This window comes from Oreochromis aureus, linkage group 14, assembly GCF_013358895.1.
Source record: "Oreochromis aureus strain Israel breed Guangdong linkage group 14, ZZ_aureus, whole genome shotgun sequence".
Lineage (NCBI taxonomy): Eukaryota > Metazoa > Chordata > Actinopteri > Cichliformes > Cichlidae > Oreochromis > Oreochromis aureus.
The window spans coordinates 14,662,098-14,681,380 of record NC_052955.1 but is presented as its reverse complement, the minus strand read 5'-3'; the positions used below and the strand labels follow the sequence as shown (position 1 = coordinate 14,681,380).

At 38.9% G+C, this 19,283-nt stretch overlaps 1 protein-coding gene across 2 annotated transcripts in view; it reads right to left on the bottom strand.

The window, feature by feature from the left end:
• The window catches only part of plch1 (phospholipase C, eta 1), a 71,347-nt gene that overhangs the window by 41,976 nt on the left and 10,088 nt on the right, over nt 1-19,283 (bottom strand). For both annotated transcript variants that reach the window (XM_039598071.1, XM_039598070.1), the window contains exon 2: nt 17,313-17,423. In XM_039598071.1, the coding sequence (XP_039454005.1) occupies nt 17,313-17,391 (79 nt within the window). In that variant the 5' untranslated portion in view covers nt 17,392-17,423. The remainder of the gene's footprint in view (nt 1-17,312; nt 17,424-19,283) is intronic.

Sequence of the window (19,283 nt, the reverse complement as noted above, 5' to 3'; positions counted from 1 at the left end):
GCATTCACTAATCACTGTAGCCTCATAAATTCTTTTTTTGTTGTTAACTTTGTTTATCACTGTTATAAATGAATGACTGAGTGCCATAACTATTTTTCCTCAGTGTTGTATTAAGTCCACTGTAGTTCAGAAGAAATAGAATCTCAGGCACAAGGTTTCATTAGACCCACTAACAGTTATATAAACACTATATGCTATTTTTCTATACCCAGCTTTAAGCCATTTTTAATCATTTATCACAAAACAGGGAATACCACAAACTTTTATATCAGCTCATAATGGATGAGTACTTTATGGTGTTGTAAAAAGCCTTCAGGGCTGTAGAAAATAATGGGACACTGAAGACGCAGAGAGATTTAGAGAAAAGAATTAATCAAAAACAAGAAAATAGGCCATGTTGCATTATTTATCTCTCATGGCCACTTATGAAATCCACAGCTTCATTAACAATGGATTTCAATGGAAGTCACTGTCACATGTGGGTTTCCTGTAATGCTAATCACATCCACAATCTTTTTTCCGGGTCTTCTCTCGCTATGTCAGACTGTAAAATCCATGACTCAGACTAGACAAGCTCACAGCACCACTCTGCCAGCAGTTGGATGTGAAACATCACAAATCAGCCCCAAAGTGAATAAATGCTATTCAACAGCCCTAGAAAGTACATGCCCATTCTCCCACTATTCCCTCGGAGCATAAATATGTAAAAATGTTTTTCGGAGAGGCAGTCAGATATATTTCACTAGAAAAATCTCAAAGGGGATACAGAAGTCTTTTTTTTATTTATCCATCCAGCTCAACATAAAAAAACAGGCAGCTTTCCAGAAACAGAAGACTGAAATCCAGGTATCATTTCATCATCAGTTTGCGTTGAAGCGCAACCTAAAATAAGTTCACTTCCTCCCTTGTTGCATCTCAATTTTTACTCCATTTTCTTCAGTCCATCCCTGCTATTCCTTGACCTTTCTGCAGGCATTCTCCTGTCACTCTGTTTTCCATCTGCATGATAAGCACCACAAAGAGCCAAATCTCAAACTTAGTTAGGCCGAAAGCTGAAAAGCAGAATGGAAGAGAGCAGGTGGGTTAATATCTACACAGGAGAGGGGAGTCAGCTCATAATAATAGATGAGAACTAATTTAAGTAGCTCTTTGAAGATCAGTGATGTTGAATGAAATAATCGGCGGCCTGAACACCTTGACACTCATCTCTTGTCCAATTTCCCTGCTTAAACCATCTGAGGAGCAGATATGAATTTTACCATTTCAGTTCAAATTTGTAATTCTAGTCTGTTTCTTAGAGACACCTCTGCCAAAATGAATTCACTGCCTTTTTAACCCCACTTGACATTTTTATGCGAGTTATCCTCTGATGGTGGTCTTTGTGCTTTGCCGGCAACCTTCCAAGAAAAAGGATTTTAGACACGTAGCAGCTCCATCCAAGTGTAAAAACGTGATTTTTTTAGCTATACAAGAGTAGGGAAAATATGAAGAGCAGCCTTTTTTCTACTTTTTTAGCTTCCATTTCCATTGAATGAAATACAGTTGCTACACATGCATGTGCTGTTGTGTGAGTGTTTATGAGCGTGCACGTGTAAAATCTCATCATCTCTGTCGGCGCACAGCAGAGAGTAGATCAAAGCTTTGTCTTTCCACAGAGGCCAAGGAAATTCAAACATATTTTAATGGGGTAGGTGATGAAGACGCCTCTGTGATAACCTGATGAACAAAGCCTGTTCTTACTTAGATCCATATTATAAGGCCTGGAATCGCAAACACATAATACCTGGTATTCGATTATCAGCTACAACAGCTTTCATTAATCTTTTTCAATCTTAACTGTCATTTTTTTAATCTCAACACTGATGTGAGATTCTTATCAGCCGTGGCCTCATTTGACTGTCTAATCTACTCAGGCTAATATTTCAATTCTGTAGTATGGCCCTACATGAGATCTCTGTTAAGATTTGGTCTAAGGGTGACGACTAGAATGGACAAGAGTCCACAGATTTATCATAATTTATTCATAACTACATAAATTCATATTCACCAGCATCTGCCTGATACTTCATGCACTATTCATGTGGCATAAGGCACCAACACTCAAACTATCTGAGCCAGTTTGACTACTGAAAAACAAATGCAGCATTCAGACAAGAATAAAGCTGTCCGAATGGAGACTTCTGCCCGATAGCTTTCATGACCTGCAGGTTTTGTTTTGTACACGCAAGTTTGAGATGTGAATTGGTCTCGGTTGATTGGCTGTCCGAAGGACAAAATGAATTATATTTACGCAGCATTACAATGTGAGATAAAATATGCAGAAATCAACACACAAACTAGACAAATCTTCCCTCATGAGGGCTCTTCTGCTGGTTCAAAGTTATGGTAGCTGAAAGTGAGCAATTTGATTATTCTGGGGATATTCCACTGCATAAACATGAGCTCCTGCTCTGCTCCTGTGCTATGAATAGCACCAGGATGTGATGTGTTCAATATGCAAGATGTTTGTCTTCATGCGCAGTTTTAGAAAACCTGTACAGAAACACGAAGATACGAGTTTTCCACAACATATATCAGTTTAAATATAGAAAGTCAGCAAAGGATGATGAAAATCCAGTCAGCTCTATTTGTTTGCTTCAGTCTGCATTATTGTCTCGATCCATACACATACCTAAATCACACAGACATCACAGACATCAACTTACCAGTCTGTGTAAGCCTGCATTTCTGTGGTACAGCCACGGTGCCACCAATGTGGTATATGTTACGCGCCAGAAGGGTCGCTACTGTTAACGCAGCAGACTTTTCAGCAGGACCGTGAATAAAGGTGGATTGTACTTTATGAGCAGACAAAGAAGTTGGACCAAAAAGTGAACAAATTTCCTCCATTTCCTCGGCAAAAAAATCCAAATTCGCCTGTAGGAGTGTGCCTCAGCTCAGTCCCAGTATGAAACACACTCAGCTTTTACCTGTAGCTAAACCCTCTGAAAACCACTTGCGCTTTTCCTCAAATTAGGCTTGACGGACAGCACACACTCTCTTCAGACAGTAAGCCTCCACACTCAAAACAAGAAGCAAGCACACCAACACTCCTGCTGTTCATCTTCCTCTGTGCTGCGCTCTGATCTGTAGCGTCACCTTCATCTGACAGCCTTCTCTCTCTAAAAATACACATTTCCACCTTTCGGTTGGTCATCTGTTCACCACTCCCGCTCTTCCCATCCACCTCTCTCTGATGTTCGCAGGTCTTTCAGAAAATGTGCAGCTGTGTGACTGTGGCTGCCAACATGCTACTCTGACACACAGATTTGTATTGTTGTGCAGTTTGTGGAGTGATTATGAAGAGCATGGGAGGAGGATACTGCAGATTTGTGTCTCTGTATCGGCAGGGTTCATTAAGGTCAACTAGCGGGATGCAGGGATAAGAATGATGACATAACATTCATGATAATGCATTACCAAAAGTAAGATTTAATGGGCTGGCATGTGGGAGGAGTGTGTGTGGGGATGTGAGTACAACAGGAAAACTCAGAGATGGCACATCTGTCTATCTTGCACTAAATGCTCTGCTATTATACACAAGCCCCCTCCTGGGGGTAAAGTCCTCTTCTCTCATTAAAATTTATTTGATCAGGCGATGAATGATGCCATTTGTTAAGAGCAACGTAATGCGGTAAAAAAGGACTCTATAATGTCATTTAATTAATGTGCTCATGTGTTGTTTTTCATACCCTAATCTGGTGTTAAAATCAAACTCAATAAGCTATAGAATAGCTGGACGATATGAATTGCTGCAGTCAGGGAAGGCTTGGGTCTTTCAGGCTATACTAAAGCCCAGCTTTTTTTTTCTTTTCTCTTTTTACCCTTGAGCAGAGGAGTCTTGGACTGATGCGTCTCTTTTCTAGCACTTACAGTTTGTTTAGAACAGCTGCACTTAAGACAAGAAGAGCATGCTGTGATGAAGAGAGGCCAGATGCAATAAATGCTCAAATACAGAGATAATAGCATTCGTTATCGGTCACTGTCTCCTTGAAGATTGGACAAAAAAGCTTGAGAAAGGAATTCATACCATGCTTAATGTCACACCTCCACATGCATTAACTATAGCTGTTTAGTTTAATAGAACAAAGCTGAATGGGATCATCTGTGCCTGCAATCGTGAATGGCTGGACTGATAGGGTGCTAGGCTTTGTCCACACACACAGGAGAGGAGGTACGCGAGGAGCTCCTTAAGTACAAGAAAGTCATGCTGTCCTTTACTGCTGACTGTCTTGAGTCTCTGTACAGCGCCACTGGCACTAATGTAGACATTAATGTTACACTGTGGTCATTGCAGAAGGGAATCCTGTGGTTTCCAGGTTCTTTCTGCTCATGTTTCTGCTGAGGCTGCAAAGCCTCTGTTGGGAAGAACCAATCTAATTTTTGTTACATGTTAATATAACTTAAAAGTAAAGCTGTTTTTTAAAAGCACATTGTGTTAGTTGAATATATTTATTTTTTCCAATACAGCCTTAAATTTTTAATCTTTCCATATTTAATCTTTCTTTGCCACAAGTCAGTGAAAAGGTAGTTTTGAAGTCCCTTTCCAAAATTGTAAAACTGCATTGCACAGAAGTTGAAATCAGATTGAAATCTAATATATAAATAAATATATATGTGAGGCGAGGACTTTCCCTTTGATGGAGCCAAATCTCAAGAGGGGTGAAAGTCCTTATGCCAGTTTTCAGTGTTTCACAGAATATTATTTCTGGTGGTATTTTCCCTGTATGCAATTTTCTTTATGCTCTAGGTAATATAATATTATATAGGATTTTTTTTGGAATATAACATCCACAAGAACCAGTCTGTGTTTCTAAGATTAGATAATCAGGCAGATTGTTTGTTTTTTTTCATATCACTGCAACAGAATAGATCAAAGATGATAAACCGCAAATTAAACTTCATGTAATCCTATCATATCTTCTTCTTACATATACTCATGCGTTATATCATCCAGTCTCCATCCTGTTTCGCTGTTCCTCTCAGGATATTCAACAGCTTATGAAATTAAATTAGTGAGGTGCACAGCTCTGTGACAGATGACGACTTCTGGTTAAATTTGTGGGGAAATCAGGCCGTAGCATGGTGGGATAAATGCCCCCAGCTCATTTGTGACACTGCTGTTTCTAATGCCTTGGCAAATTCCAAATTCCATCACCTGCTCCATCAGTAAGCTTTCCAACAATGTGATTACTGTATGGACATAATTTTTAGGGTAACAAATCCTGATGTGGCATTTAATTGATTCACTTTGTCTTGTTGCATGTTTCTGTTCATAGTGATGGTGGCCTGGAACCATTCCGAGTATGTATGAGGTGGAAAGCAGGTAAATAGCCTGAATCTGTTGTCAGTCAATGCTAAAACAGAGAGACAGGCCCTCACATTCCTACCTGTGGGACAGCTGGAGTATAATCCACCTGATGTGTGATTGAAAGGAAACACAGGGGAAACCTGTATGAATGCAGACCGCATGCAGGAAACGCTAATTAAAGAACTGCAAAGCTGCTATGTCACAACAGTTTGACCAACAATATCAGCATAAAAAAAACTCCATTGTATTTTTAAAAAGTACTGAAATCTACAGTGAACTCATTGTCATCTTCAAGAAACCCTTTTGAGATTGTTTGAGCTTTGTGACACAGTGAGGTGGAAGCATCTAGCAGAAGATGGGTACACTGTGTTCATAAAGGCAGGGACATGGGACTCAGTTGGTCCTAAGGGGTCTAAAGAACAGCCTTCTGTTATGACATCATGACCAGCAGACGGACCGATTAATACAAGGCAGGATGGGTCCATGCTTTCACATAGTTTATGCCAAATCCGACCCTGCAGCAGAACTTGAGAAGTTTAAACAGAGTTCAAACAAACCTCAACAAAAAACTGTTTTGCCTTCTAAAAGCAGACATATGACTGATTTATGATCTACTGCCCCCCGCTGTTGTTTAGCAGTGTTGCATTGTGCAATTTCATACTAACACTAATAATAATATCGCTAAGGTTAAGGTTAGGTTGCGCTTCAGAAACTAAAACTACTTACTTCTTGTTAAGATATGAAAAGAAAATATTTTATCCTACAGTGGAAAAATAACTGAGGTGTAAGTTTTGATCATAGGTGCAAACCAGTCTAAACCGACTATCCTGCGTCACCACAGGAATGGTAGCGTGGATTTATGATACATAATTATGGTAAGTAATTTTCTTGTGAAAGGCATAAAAACAGAAAAAGCCACAGAATTATAATCCTAATCTAAAAACTAAGTCATAATTAACCAAACTCTGAGGTAATAACCTCTTGTGTGGTGCCTGTACTGGCTGGTTCTGTAATCATCTCATTGCGACAGCTTGAACTAGACTGCATCAGTCCCAAACTTTTGAGCAGAATGAACAATTAGCCACTTTAATATCTACGTTGATTTGAACAATTAGAAGTGTTTTACTTAAGAATACTGCCCATGAGTCAGAACACGCAGCAAAACTGCAGTGAAGTCAATAAAAATTATATTTTGCTATTAATTCAGGCTCTCAGTTTCACTGAATTGTTGCGTTTGTGTCTTTTTTCTGGCTGTAGACTTGAATGTGTATATGAATAGTTGTCTCTTTGTCTTAGCCCTGCAATAGACACCATATCCACCATATCCAGGGTGTACCTGACCTTTTACCCATGACAGCTGAGATAGACTCCAGTCCCATTGCAACTATGAATTGGATAAGCAGAAGAAGACTGATGGAAGGATACAAGATATGTGACATTGTGAAGAATTTCTTATCGCTAGTAAATGAACAGATTGTGCAGAATTTAACCAAATAAAATGTAAGAGCCTGCATACAAATTTCTTAATTTATTTTTCAATTCTCCCACTCCACTCTCACAAGTTTGCAGCAGAAGCTCAAATTAGTTTAAAAATAGAGTCTACACGCAGACAACTGTCTCTCAGCCCCAGAGTCAATCACAAACACCTGGTACACAAAAAAAGCGATCACCATTTGAAGGGCATTAAATTCATGGTGGGTTTTGATTCATTTGTTTCAACCCAAAGATTCAAAGCTAGAAAAATCACAGTTGAAAAACTATCAAAAAGGTTATACCCATAAATGAATGAATGAATGAATGAATGAATGAAGGAATGAAGGAAGGAAGGAAGGAATAGCTTAATTTGTTAGTCTATATTGTACTAATGCCCAGGCTCTACAAGGCTACATAATAATGTTATGATATGAATAATGCTAAAACATCACTAGTTTTCAATTTTTACACTTTATTCCTGTGTCAGTGCTAAACAATCAAATAATATTCATGTGTATCTGAGATCCGTGTGTCGGTGTTGGTCCTGCCTCATAACAACGTTTGTCTAGAATCAGACCAATCACGTTTCCGCTGTCATAGGTTTGCACTGTGGGAGGTAAAGGGAAAAAATATGTCTTTGTGTATATTAATCTCTGTTTTCTTTATTAATTTATTCAATATAATAAATATATTATTAATTTGTGTTTGCTGTAAGCCAAATTTAGGTTACCCGTGTTGGCTTGCTAATGAGAGTTTTTAAAAGCATTAGTTAACTTCCCGGCTAATGATAACTAAATGCTCAGTTAGCCAACTGAGCAATAATGATGCTCCTGAATCATTATTATAATGATACAGAAACAACACCAATACGGTGATTTCAGATTGTGTGACTCCAAATCTGATATTATTATGCAACTTTACTCTTACAGTAAATCAAAACAGTCAGTGCCTGAGATCGTGGCTGTACTATGGATGGCTGCATTTTCTAACAAAACAGCCCACACTAATGTTAAAATTCTGGACATGTATTTATGTATTTATGTCTACATTTCCTGCCTATATATAGATTGTAAATTGTAAATGGCACTAAAACTAATCGATTTGTCACAGATAAATGGCTGCCAAGATAAAAATCTGCAGTACTAATCATTTGTATACCTCCAGTGCTTAATATTTGACAGCAACACAGTGCCGATAGGTTTTAACTAGGATCTGGAGTGTACTTTCAAATCGAAATTCCTTTTAAAACAAAGTCATTACACAAAAGTTCTGGGGTAGAGTTAAGAACACTTGGTAAGGCTTCTTGTTAGCAACATAAAAGAATACACACTCACTCTTATGTCACAGTTGCTTACTCCACCTAATTAAGAGCTCTTAGGGCAATGCTCACACTGCCAGTGCTACAAATGGGTTTCCAGGTTCCCTCGGGTGCAGTGTGGAGCAACACCGGAATAAAAATAAACACACGACAACTGCGGCATGATAATGCATTTGCCAAAGCTGATACAGGGGTCCCCGAGAGGAGGAGTTCAGCAGTGACTTCAAAGGCGGGAACTGAACCCTGCATGTGTGTCAGTGCGCTTTTTATGTGTACATTTGGTGTACGATTGTTGGCTGTTCGTGCAATGATTGAGCTTCTTCTTTTTTCTTCCCAATGCCAGGAAGGATGATTGAGATGTAGTATCTCTAGCAGAGCCAGACTGTCATAAGAACCTGTGTGATCTCAACAACTTCACAAAAAATATTTGAGAGAAGATATGATTGCCTGCCTTGTGCTTCTTATCAGGGAGGTCGAAAAGTGTTGAATAAAAGCAAACTGGGCCTCTGGGTAGCTCATTAAAGGATGAAGGGATGAAAGGAAATTAAATAAAAGCCTGTATTTATGGATAATTTCCTTTCTATTTCCCACTTAAAACGCTAATATGGTGTGGTAAATGCGCTGCCTGGCTGCAGATTCATGCTGACAATTACCAAAAGAACCCCAGTAGGTTTAAGGAGTTTAATTTTTTACAATCCAAGGCAAGAACAGATGTGATGTGCCAGTGTCTATGTCAGCACGCAGGCTGATAAATTAACCCAGCAGCAATTAAATTTTACTCATATAAAAAAATGATCCTTTTGGAGAAAGAAGAAAAGGAAAGAACATTATTAATAAACAGGAAACTGATTATTGTTAAACTGGATACACTGGAAACACCTCTGCAGTGGAACAGCTAAAGAGACATGGGCCCTTTTTCCAGCAGTACTGTGTTTCAGTATCATATTTTATATAGTCTATACCTTATTGAAAGATTGCCTATTTAAAATTGGACAAGATTGGTGGTATCATATTTATTTCATTTCTGTCAGAAGAGAAGAGAAGAGAAGAGAAGAGAAGAGAAGAGAAGAGAAGAGAAGAGAAGAGAAGAGAAGAGAAGAGAAGAGAAGAGAAGAGAAGAGAAGAGAAATACTTTTGGAGAACAGAGAAGATCTAAAGGACTGAGAGTGTGTTTCTTCCTGGTGTCTGCTTGCTGTTTCTGCCCCAAAGCTACAAAAAAGGAAGAGGCAGAGACAAAGATGACGGTAGAGAGAAGACAGGGGAACGTGCTGTGATTCATCATCATCATCATCAGTGCAGGAGAGACACATGAGGAAAAACACATTTTACATGGAAAAGCCATTTCCTCCATGTGGAGGAGATTAGTATCTATGCATGCTCCTCCATACCTTCCTCTTCCTTTCATTTTTTGTTCAGTTTCTCTCACAGCAAGAGCTGGATTGTCCATGAAGCACACGAGTTGTTCAAAACGAATAAAGAGCTAGTGTCGTGTCCAAGGCTAGCAGGGCCCTCCCTCTAAAACCCCAAAATGAGAAAGAAAGAAAAACACACAAACCCTGGCACTGCAAGGGGTGGTGGCGGGGGCTGACAGCTTGACGTATTCTGTTTTTAAGTGCCAAGGATTCTCCATATTTTTGACATCATAAAAGGGCTGCTGTAATAGCCCGGGGATTGTTAGGGCTTCAATTTGGCCATCAAGACTCAACCCAGAGCTCTGCCACATTGTATGGTGCTTAACATCCCCTGCCTGATTTTCAAAATGATCCTATTTCTCTTGATGCCACCAACAATCAAGCCCACCTCTTTTACTGAGCATGTGGTAATGCTATGTGGTGTGTCAGTTTCTGAGACATGTTCTCACCGAGGCATTGTACTGACAGAACTTGTGAACATCTCAGATATGGATAGATTTGTGTAACAGTGCAGAAGATCCGGATCTTACAGGATGCAGATCTATATGGACTGAGGGCAGTGTTATCCAATCGAGAAATTAAAGGGGTTTTCTGCCCCCTAGTGACACGTACAAAGGGGCATTTTCAGCACCAGGGACAGTTTCCCGCTGCTGCTCCTCATCAACATTTCTCATATAAACTGACATAAACGCTCAGCAGTTAACAAATTAAAATTAAAATATTGCCCCGAGTGTAATTAATTCTTTCTGTATTTGAAACGCCAATAAACATCAGCCTAAACACTGCCTAATGAATCCCTCATGCAAATGACAATGCGATTAGGTTCATTTTTCCAGCGTTTGTAGCAGAGTGGGTGATGAAAATTCCCCACAACAAGCGCAGTGGAGATATTACGCTCCAGCCTGCTTACGATTTAGGCTGGTGCGCACGCGAAGGAATGTGTGCACCGCACTGTCTTCTGTGAGACTGAAACACTATATAATCACAATGTCCAAGTACTGAAAACGATCACTTACCCCTCTCCAAACTAAGATTTCTGCAAACTTCAAGCTCTGCCATTTAGGACTGAAGTTGTTGGTCTCACAAAATCCCTCCATGCGCTTCGGACATCATTTTATACCCTAATACTGGCAGTTTGAAATGCCAAGATGCCACCAAAAAGTATCCGATTAGTCCATTTCTCCATGATGACTAGACTGTTCACAATAAGCGCGTCATAATCATAAAGTGACACTTGTTTTAAGAATCCAAAAACAAGCCCCAGAAGCAAAGTGCTCCTCAGTACCTGCCTCCCTGTACTGTCTGCAGAGTGGATTCACAAATCACCAAAGCTCACATCCACAGCCTGTGCGCGCACATCCTCTCCTCTCACCAGGCGCAACACAGGAGCAAAACGATAAGCCGATTTCTCACACGCTCGATGGGTTTGGCGGAGAGTGGATGTTAATGAGCGAGAGCTCAAGACGGGCGTGGAATGAATGAACGTGAATGATAGCGCACAGCGCGTTGGCTTTAGCCACTGGAGTTGGTCATTTGGACATTTTCACCAGTTTTTTTTTTTTGTTGTTTTTTTTTGCCCGATCAGCTGCTTGACGACAGTTTAAATTCCCCACCAAAATCAGCTCGTGCAACATCCGTTTGTTTTGTTACAAGCATATGTAACAAAACAAACGGTCAGTGATTGACTGCAGCCTTAAACGATAAAAACAAAAAACAACAAAAGCGGCACAATTGCGCAGCGATGCCAGCGCTATGACCCACTTTACATTGCCTGTCTCTCTCCATGCTTACCCCAAAACACAACAGGAAGCAGGCTTCGTGAAATAATAGGAATGCAGTAAACACACTGGGACATATTGGTTCCCCAGAGAGAGCGACAGAGGCAGAGCAAGTCCCGTGTAAACATTAATAAATAGGTAGGGTTTTTTAGCGTTTAAATTGCGTGTGAGCGTTTTTATGTTTGTGTGTGTCCAGCCGGGAGCGTATCATCCCAGTAGAGTCATTTCCCTAATGAAAGTTTACTCAGTCTGAATCTCATAGATTAGTTTCGTCCACTGGTCCTCGTTAAAGCCATTTCATTTAGGACTGCAAGAGACAATTTCGGAATGACCGAGCAGACACACAGACGCGCAGTGTTCAAACACTGGGAGCCAGAGGCAGAGGTTACCAAATCGATTAGTGCTGTCTGAAGAAACAAAAATGCATGTCTGAACACCAGTGTCACCCTCAGTTTAGTGTAGCATCCTGTGTATTAGAAGGTAATTGGTGACTCTGATTCAAACACAAACTTTTCTTCATTCACACTTGCCTGATCACAGACAATTAATGGGCCCAGCCCCAAACACCTTGCAGTGTCTAGTTTATACATCATGATCAAACAAAAACAAAATCAGCCACCTTGAAAATTCACAAGGCCGCAAACAACTTGGAAGAAGCAAAAGAGGCAGAGTGAAGAAGTGAAAAGGGAAATAAATATATGTCCTGACACTAAAGGACAAACATGTCAGGGACATTAATGGAAAAATAGAAACTGAGATTTAAAATAAATCTTAACCCCAGAAATGATGCAGCAGATTTCATACAGCGTGTGTGATTTTTCTTCCTTTTTCACCTCTTAAAAATGACACAACAGCTTAATGTCACCAGATTAGTAAAAAAAAAAAAAAAAAAAACTGAAAATGCATTCTCATTTTGTGCTCAGCAGGCTACTCTTTTTTCATTTTCACAACATTATTAGCTCCCAGATTCTAAAAGAAAAGGCAACTTCATCCTCAGAGAAATTACATATACAAATTATAAATACATGGAGAGAAATTGTCTGAAATTTCATACACATGGTGATTTCTAAGCATAACAGATGGGAAAACAAGCAATTGTGTTTTCTCTCTTTGTCAGTCAGCTCAGTCCATCATCCACAGAAGAGCACTGAAGCAGTCATGCCTGTTTTCTACTACAGTTCACTGACAAGAGATGGTACAGCCAGAGCATAGCACACAGTCTACCGAAGTAGGATGGAGAGTCGGGAGGCAGTTTGTCAAGGTGAGGCTGTAAATGGTTTGTCTGCTGTAGGTGTGTCAAACACAAAAGCAAACCGACCCATCAGAGATTTTTCATGGATTTTTCTGACAGAGCTGTCAGTGCAGAGATCAAGAACAAACTGATGCAACTGCATGTCTGGATTTAGTTCAGATTAAGAAAAATTGTAAGGAAAAACTGACTTAGATTATATCTAACGTAAACAGTAAAGTCTCTCAATGTTTCAGATGATGTGTAATACAAAAAAGGAAAATATGACATTTCCAAAGAAGTGAAGTGTGAATAAAAATAAAATGCCGTGATGTCCCCGTTACTTGAAAATGCTATTAATGCAATACATAAATGTTGCAACCTAATTTTTTTGTGAATGTGTTCATTTTGAATATGATGACGGGGGCATTTTTAACACCACGGTGTTTCAGCACCTCTTCTTTTAACAACAAGCTGTAAATGCTTGGGAGGTGAGGAGATGAACTGCTGGAGTTTTAAAAGCAATCCATTTCAGCAGCAATTTTTTCAGTCGTCAATTTTTGTCATTTTACAGCAATATGACAAAAACTGGGTGGGTGGCAGGTCTGGACTGGAGGCAGGTTAGTTTAGAACCTAGATTCTTTCACTACAAAGCCATGCTGTTATTTGAATGATATAGTTTGACATAAGCAAAGCTTTAAAAAAAAGAAAAAGAAAGAAATTGACTGGAATGCAGTATATGTTACTCCAAAACATGTATATATTGTCCGGCACTGACACAGATGAGGGGTACCCATGCTAAAGGCACCAGTGCACTCTCATAGGGTCAAGCAGGCATTTGCGCTGTTAGCTGCTAATAATCTGGATTGTTCTTCTTCGCTGTAGCCTCTATGATTTCCAAAAATAATTTCAATGCATCAAAGAACAGAATACGTTTTCACCTCTAGGTGTTGCACATATAAGGTGTGGGTGGCAGTTTTAATTGTGGAGGGGGGAATGAACTGTGTTCTCTGGCAATCACTTCCTGAGTCCATGTGCATGCCAAGTGCCCAAATGTCACAAATATTTCATCTATTTTTTTCCACATTGTTTCTTATACAGACATTTGTTTTGGTGACACTGTGTCCAGTAGATGTTTTTGATTTCTTTCCCATGCAAAGTTTCAGAATGGTGACTCCCTCCCTCCCTCCTTCTTTATTTGAAAAAAGTCTTGATTCTTTATGAATCTGAGACTTCTCCACCCCGCACTCTTACAAATTAACCTACTTAGTAGTCAAATTTTTCAAATTGGTATTTTATAATTCCTTGTTCCCATTGACCCAACATATTCGAAAAATCATCAAATCTATATTTTTTTTTAAAAATACCAGCAGTTACAATATCTTAGGTATACGTCAGTTTCAACATTTGATATGTTGTCTCTGTGATCATTCCAATTATGTATATTATTAAATGGTTTGAAAATCATTGCTTTGATAACACACTGTAAAATGTAATATTGTGTTTAATTAAAAATATTAAATAGGCTGAACTCAATTTTTATCAATTTGTTATTAGAACTCAATTTAAATAAGTTACCAGTACTTTTTATGCAAAAACGCTGATAAACTCCATTTATTTGAGTTGTCTTAACTTAGAAAAACTAAGTAAGCTGGAAGTTTTGCTTCTCAGTGCGGAAGGATAAAGATGTGTTTTGAAAATGCCACGTGACTACCGTCCTCCTCCCTCTCAGATCAGTCCGCATGTTCACGGTGCATTTTTATGGAATATGTTGAGCAAACCTGGAGAAGCGTCAGCTCAAGATATTATTGTTGTCATTGCTGTGGATCTTTACCTGATACACTGACTTGGTGAGTAAATGTTTACTCTTATTCAAACTGATTTGTGGCTTCTCTTAGTTTAGCACCAGGTTTAAAATCTTGCTAGCTAGTTAGTGTTAGCCTAGCGTTGCTGCTGCCGCTGGGCTCATGTTACTTAAAATTAACACCACAGCCTTAAAAACCTTACATAAAACTATGTGGTGAAATTTTCTGTTGATTGTTTGAAATAAATAAGTGAGATAAGAGCCCAGACAAAATTCTTCGGGAGGTGCAGCCCTTAGGGGTGGGGTAGGTGTGAGGGGTGGATAACAGAGCTCTCCGAAAACCTGGAAGCACTTTTGCAAATATGTGATATTTTGATAAATTAAGTAGATATTTGAGCATTACATAGCTACATTGTCGCCTGAAAATATCGTAAAGGTTATTTTGTGACCCAGAAAGGGTAGTCTGGGGAAAAGGAGGATCGCATTTGTCGGCCACGGTTGTCGGAGCCTGTGCGCATTTGTAAGTAAGCGGCAATGGCGGAGGAGCGCCGCTGAAAAACTTATTACTTTTTCTGGGTCACAAAATAAACTTTTAAGATGTTTTCAGGCGAGAATGTAGCTGTGTAAATTTCAAATATCTGCTCGATTTATCAAGACATCACATATTTGCAAAAATGCTCAGACGTTTTCGGAGACGTCTATTTTTTTTGTCATGCTTTGTGGCAGCTTTAGAACATCTGTGGCATCTATTAATGTCAAATCTAGCCTTTATTTAACAACATAAGCAAACTCTATGTTACAATGATTGCACAGCCATTAAGGATCAAATCAGTTTCTGAAAAATGTTCTGTTTTTTCTCCTCTGCTTGCTTCTTACTGTCTTTGAGGCTCGGGACCAGCACTCCTGCTGTTGGACAGAAAGACATCAGTAAGTATTTTGGTTTTCCAATATATTAGCAACTGTCAGTGACATTTATATTAATCAGGCTGAAGTTTAATCATACTTTAGATCAGCCTGTTTTACTTATTGTTTTATTTGTGCTTTGGTTTGGGGAAGTTGTTTCTTTACTGATCTTTTCCTGTCTTCTGTTATTAGACTTGAGATATGACTGCACTATGCTGTTGCTGGTGACCACAGTTAATTCTACAAGACATGCTGTGCAAGTAAAAAAACAACAACAGTTTGGTCTGCATTTCTTGAAAGATCACATCCCCCAAACTTAGTTTAGAGGGTCTACACTGTATATAGTGAAGTCTGCAAGTTTTCTAACAGCAAAATCTGTTTTGTGCCCAAAATCATTTTGCACATCATTAGAATGAAAGTTATTGGCCATGTTTGCAAAGCCCTTTTTAAAATGATGCTTTCATGACATTATTGTGTGTTGGGTGGTGGTCAGGGCTATCCAGACTGACAATTTGGGACATTGAAAGTCACCTCTCCGGTGGGGAGGGGGCCTGAGATCGTCTAAATTGGAGTCTGTTTTATACCAAATGCAGAAAAAAATGTTTTAAGAAAGCAATTAAGTTCATGTTCCAAAAAATATGATTGTTTGCTTGCAGGACACCAGGAGAGATGAGTCCTCCGTCACAGATGGCGTGGTCAGTGAAGATGGTCGCCTGCAGGTTCAAGCTCATTGCATCTCCAACCCACATCCACTGCCACTCTACTTAAGGGAAGTTAAAGACTTTCTTCTGCACCTACATTTGGATCACCTCGATCCATGACAGTCATTCAGGCAGTAATGCCTGGACTGGAAACAAGCATCCTTAAAATAATACAACATTCCAGCTCATGTGTTGGAATGGAAAACAAATGTGTTGTTTAAATTAGAGACTGCACTTGTGACAGAACAATAAATATTTTATTTTGATTATATAAGTAATGTAAGTACAAAACAAACTGTGGTAGACCTAAACTTATTTTCAGAATAATTAAATCTGAGACTTTGTTTCATTGTAAGATTATAACAGTGATGGCAATATAATTGTTTGTTGTTCAGCAGAACAGTGTCCAGTATGTTGGCTGTTATACTTTGTTGTGTTTGAAAATAAAAGTTGGGCTCATTTTAACATCATTACAAAAATTGTTGTTAATTATTTTTAATCATATTCAGGTTACCACAAATTGTTTTTTCATTTAGTTGAACTTAACATGTTTGTCAGTAGGTAAACAATTAGTATTGTACAGTCAGAAATATCAAGTTATTGTTAATACTGCAGACTTGCAATGAATAAGTTGTCCTAACAGTCATCTTAAGTAAGCTTTACTTAGTTTTTTTGAGGCAACAAGTTTCCATAATTTTTTTGAGTTCTGGGAACTAACAAGGCTGTACAGTGTACTCAAAATGAGTAAGTTGCCCTAACTTGGTCATCTTACGTAAACTTGATCCAATTTTTTTGAGTTCTGGGAACAAATGAGCTTGTACAGAGTACTCAAAGTAAATAAGTTGTTCTAACTTAGTCATTTTTAGCTAAGCTTTACTCAATTTTTTTGAGGCAACGAGTTTCCATAATTTTTTTGAGTTCTGGGAACTAATTAGATTTTACAGTGCAGCTTCATACAAACATTACCTTGTACTGATGGAAATGTGAGAAACAGATAAGAGATATCTTGTTTTCATTTCACAGATATTCTTTTCCATGGTGAGCAATTCATGCAAGGCAAAGAGATGCTTTTCATCAATAAAAGAAAGAAAGCAATAAAAGAAAGTCCAATAACCTGCCAATACAAACATCTATGAACAGCTTTTCCATGTACGTTATGCACTGAGTCAGTTGCTTGCAGTTATTTTTTTATACCATAATAGGGAGGGTTTGTTGTATTGGCTGTGCAGTGTGATACAAGTCTGATATTACTTTAAGCACTTTTTTTGGCAATGCATCTCCCTCTAGTGTCCATTCTCAAGACATGCAGCTGTCAAACTATTCTGTGTGTCTATTTGATATTTACCATGAAAGATGCTATTGTCTGCCAAGAAGTGCCGTCGGTACTGCGGCTCTCCTTTCCTGTTCACCACCCAGGAGCTCATTTTGAGAGGAGGAGGACAAACAACTGGATGACCTATGAAGGAGAGGACAATTTGATTATCTTGTGTCAACATTTTTGCAGAAATCTGGATAAATGTAAAAAGTAATATGATGATATATGTAATATAATAAAATAAATCTGCTGCATTTCCTTAGCTGTGAGTCAAGTCACAAATCTCCAAACAGCAAGTGATTCCGTTTCAAAATAAGGCTTACTGAAGGTTTAAAGACTAAATGCTTTCTGGACATGAAGACGTAATTACAATAACGGCAAAAGTCAACATGAAAGTAATCTTTCGGTAGTCCTTTCCTGCTTCTGTAATCAAAGCTTGAATTGAATTAAATTATCCGATTGTTGCTATTTAGACACGACCCAGGCTCCCTGCTGTCTCGCCTGCTCTGCATTCACCAACCAGGTCCCATTTCTCTAGCCAGTTCTCTTCGTTCAGTTTTTTTGTCTCCTTTGATTTTTCCCATCTACTTCTCTACATGTGTTCCCATTTATCTTCTTTCCATTTCTCTTCTTTTTCCTTTACTTCCTCCAGATTACCTTTCATTCCTACCATTTCCATGGCAGCTCTTAGTGATTTCCCACCTGTTGCTCATCTGTCTTTCTCTGATTTATTGCGTCATACTACACACACATACAAATACACACCAAAGCTGTGTAGTTCTGAAAAGGCTTGGAGCCCCTGAGACAGTTATTGGCGTCTGGTTTCAGCTGACCTGAGGAGAGGTGACTGTTGAAACACACAAAGCTCAAGGGTCAAGTGTCTTGAAGGTGAAAGTACTTTCCTGTGACCCTGCAACCACCTTGTTTTAAAACGGACCTGTAATGTGAATGGTGTTTATCATAGACCACATGGATCGAGACTCATGTATCCTGTTAATACGAGACCCGTGTCATTCAAGCCAGAGTGTGCATAATCCAAAAATGGCAATGCCTTGTAGTGTCAGTCGAAAAGTTTCATTGTTTTAAACTCTTCTTGTAGTAGACAGTTGGAATACTATACTTTCAATAAGGAGTCAGATTTTACATTTATTGGTTAGGTGTGCACTGGCAGCTGCAGGAAGTTAACTTTACAAGATATTTAAAGAAAGAAAATTAAATGTAATAGAAACAACTGACTTAAGCACAAACCATATGAAAGCACAAATATTCACCTTTTACTTCAGGGTATGGAGGAAAACAACAAAGAAAGTGTTTCAAGAAGAACAACAAAGGCACAGAAAGGAGTTAAGGAAAGCTTTGATAGCACATATTTCAGCTAATCAGTGCAGCCTAGTGCACTGGTAGTTGGCGGAACACAGCTTTGAATTTGTGTCATTATTCCTACTCAACAAAAAAGCTTTTTAATTAAAGGAGATGAGACAACCTTTGCGTTGCTTTCATGCCAAAAGCACAAAAATCTGAGGCTTCTCTCAGCTCTGCTCCACCTTATGTCAGCAAAGTCTCTTAGGGGCTCTGAATTCACTGTAGAGCGCAGCCCCTTGAGGCTTACTGCTTAATTATAGAATAATGTTCCTAAATTCTGTTTGTTTTCATAACAGAGTCGAAATTAGAGACAGGAGTTGAGCAGCTGAGGTAGATGATGGGGGATATTGTTTGCGCAGCTTTAACGGGATGTCAGGTTGCAATGCAGATAGATTACGAAAAAAAGACAAATCACACGGCAAGAACTCACCACGTTTGCACTTACAAGTCGGCAGACGTTATAAATGCTGTGCAAAGGCGCACAGCAAAATGATATCAACAATGCAATGACCATCTGAACTGACAATTCTTTTAGTAAGTGGTGTTTCTGAGACAGAACCACAAAGCTGGAAGAAACAGGGTTTCGTCAGTTTGAAGAAAACATTTAGATGCTTTCTTAACAGAAGATACTATATATGA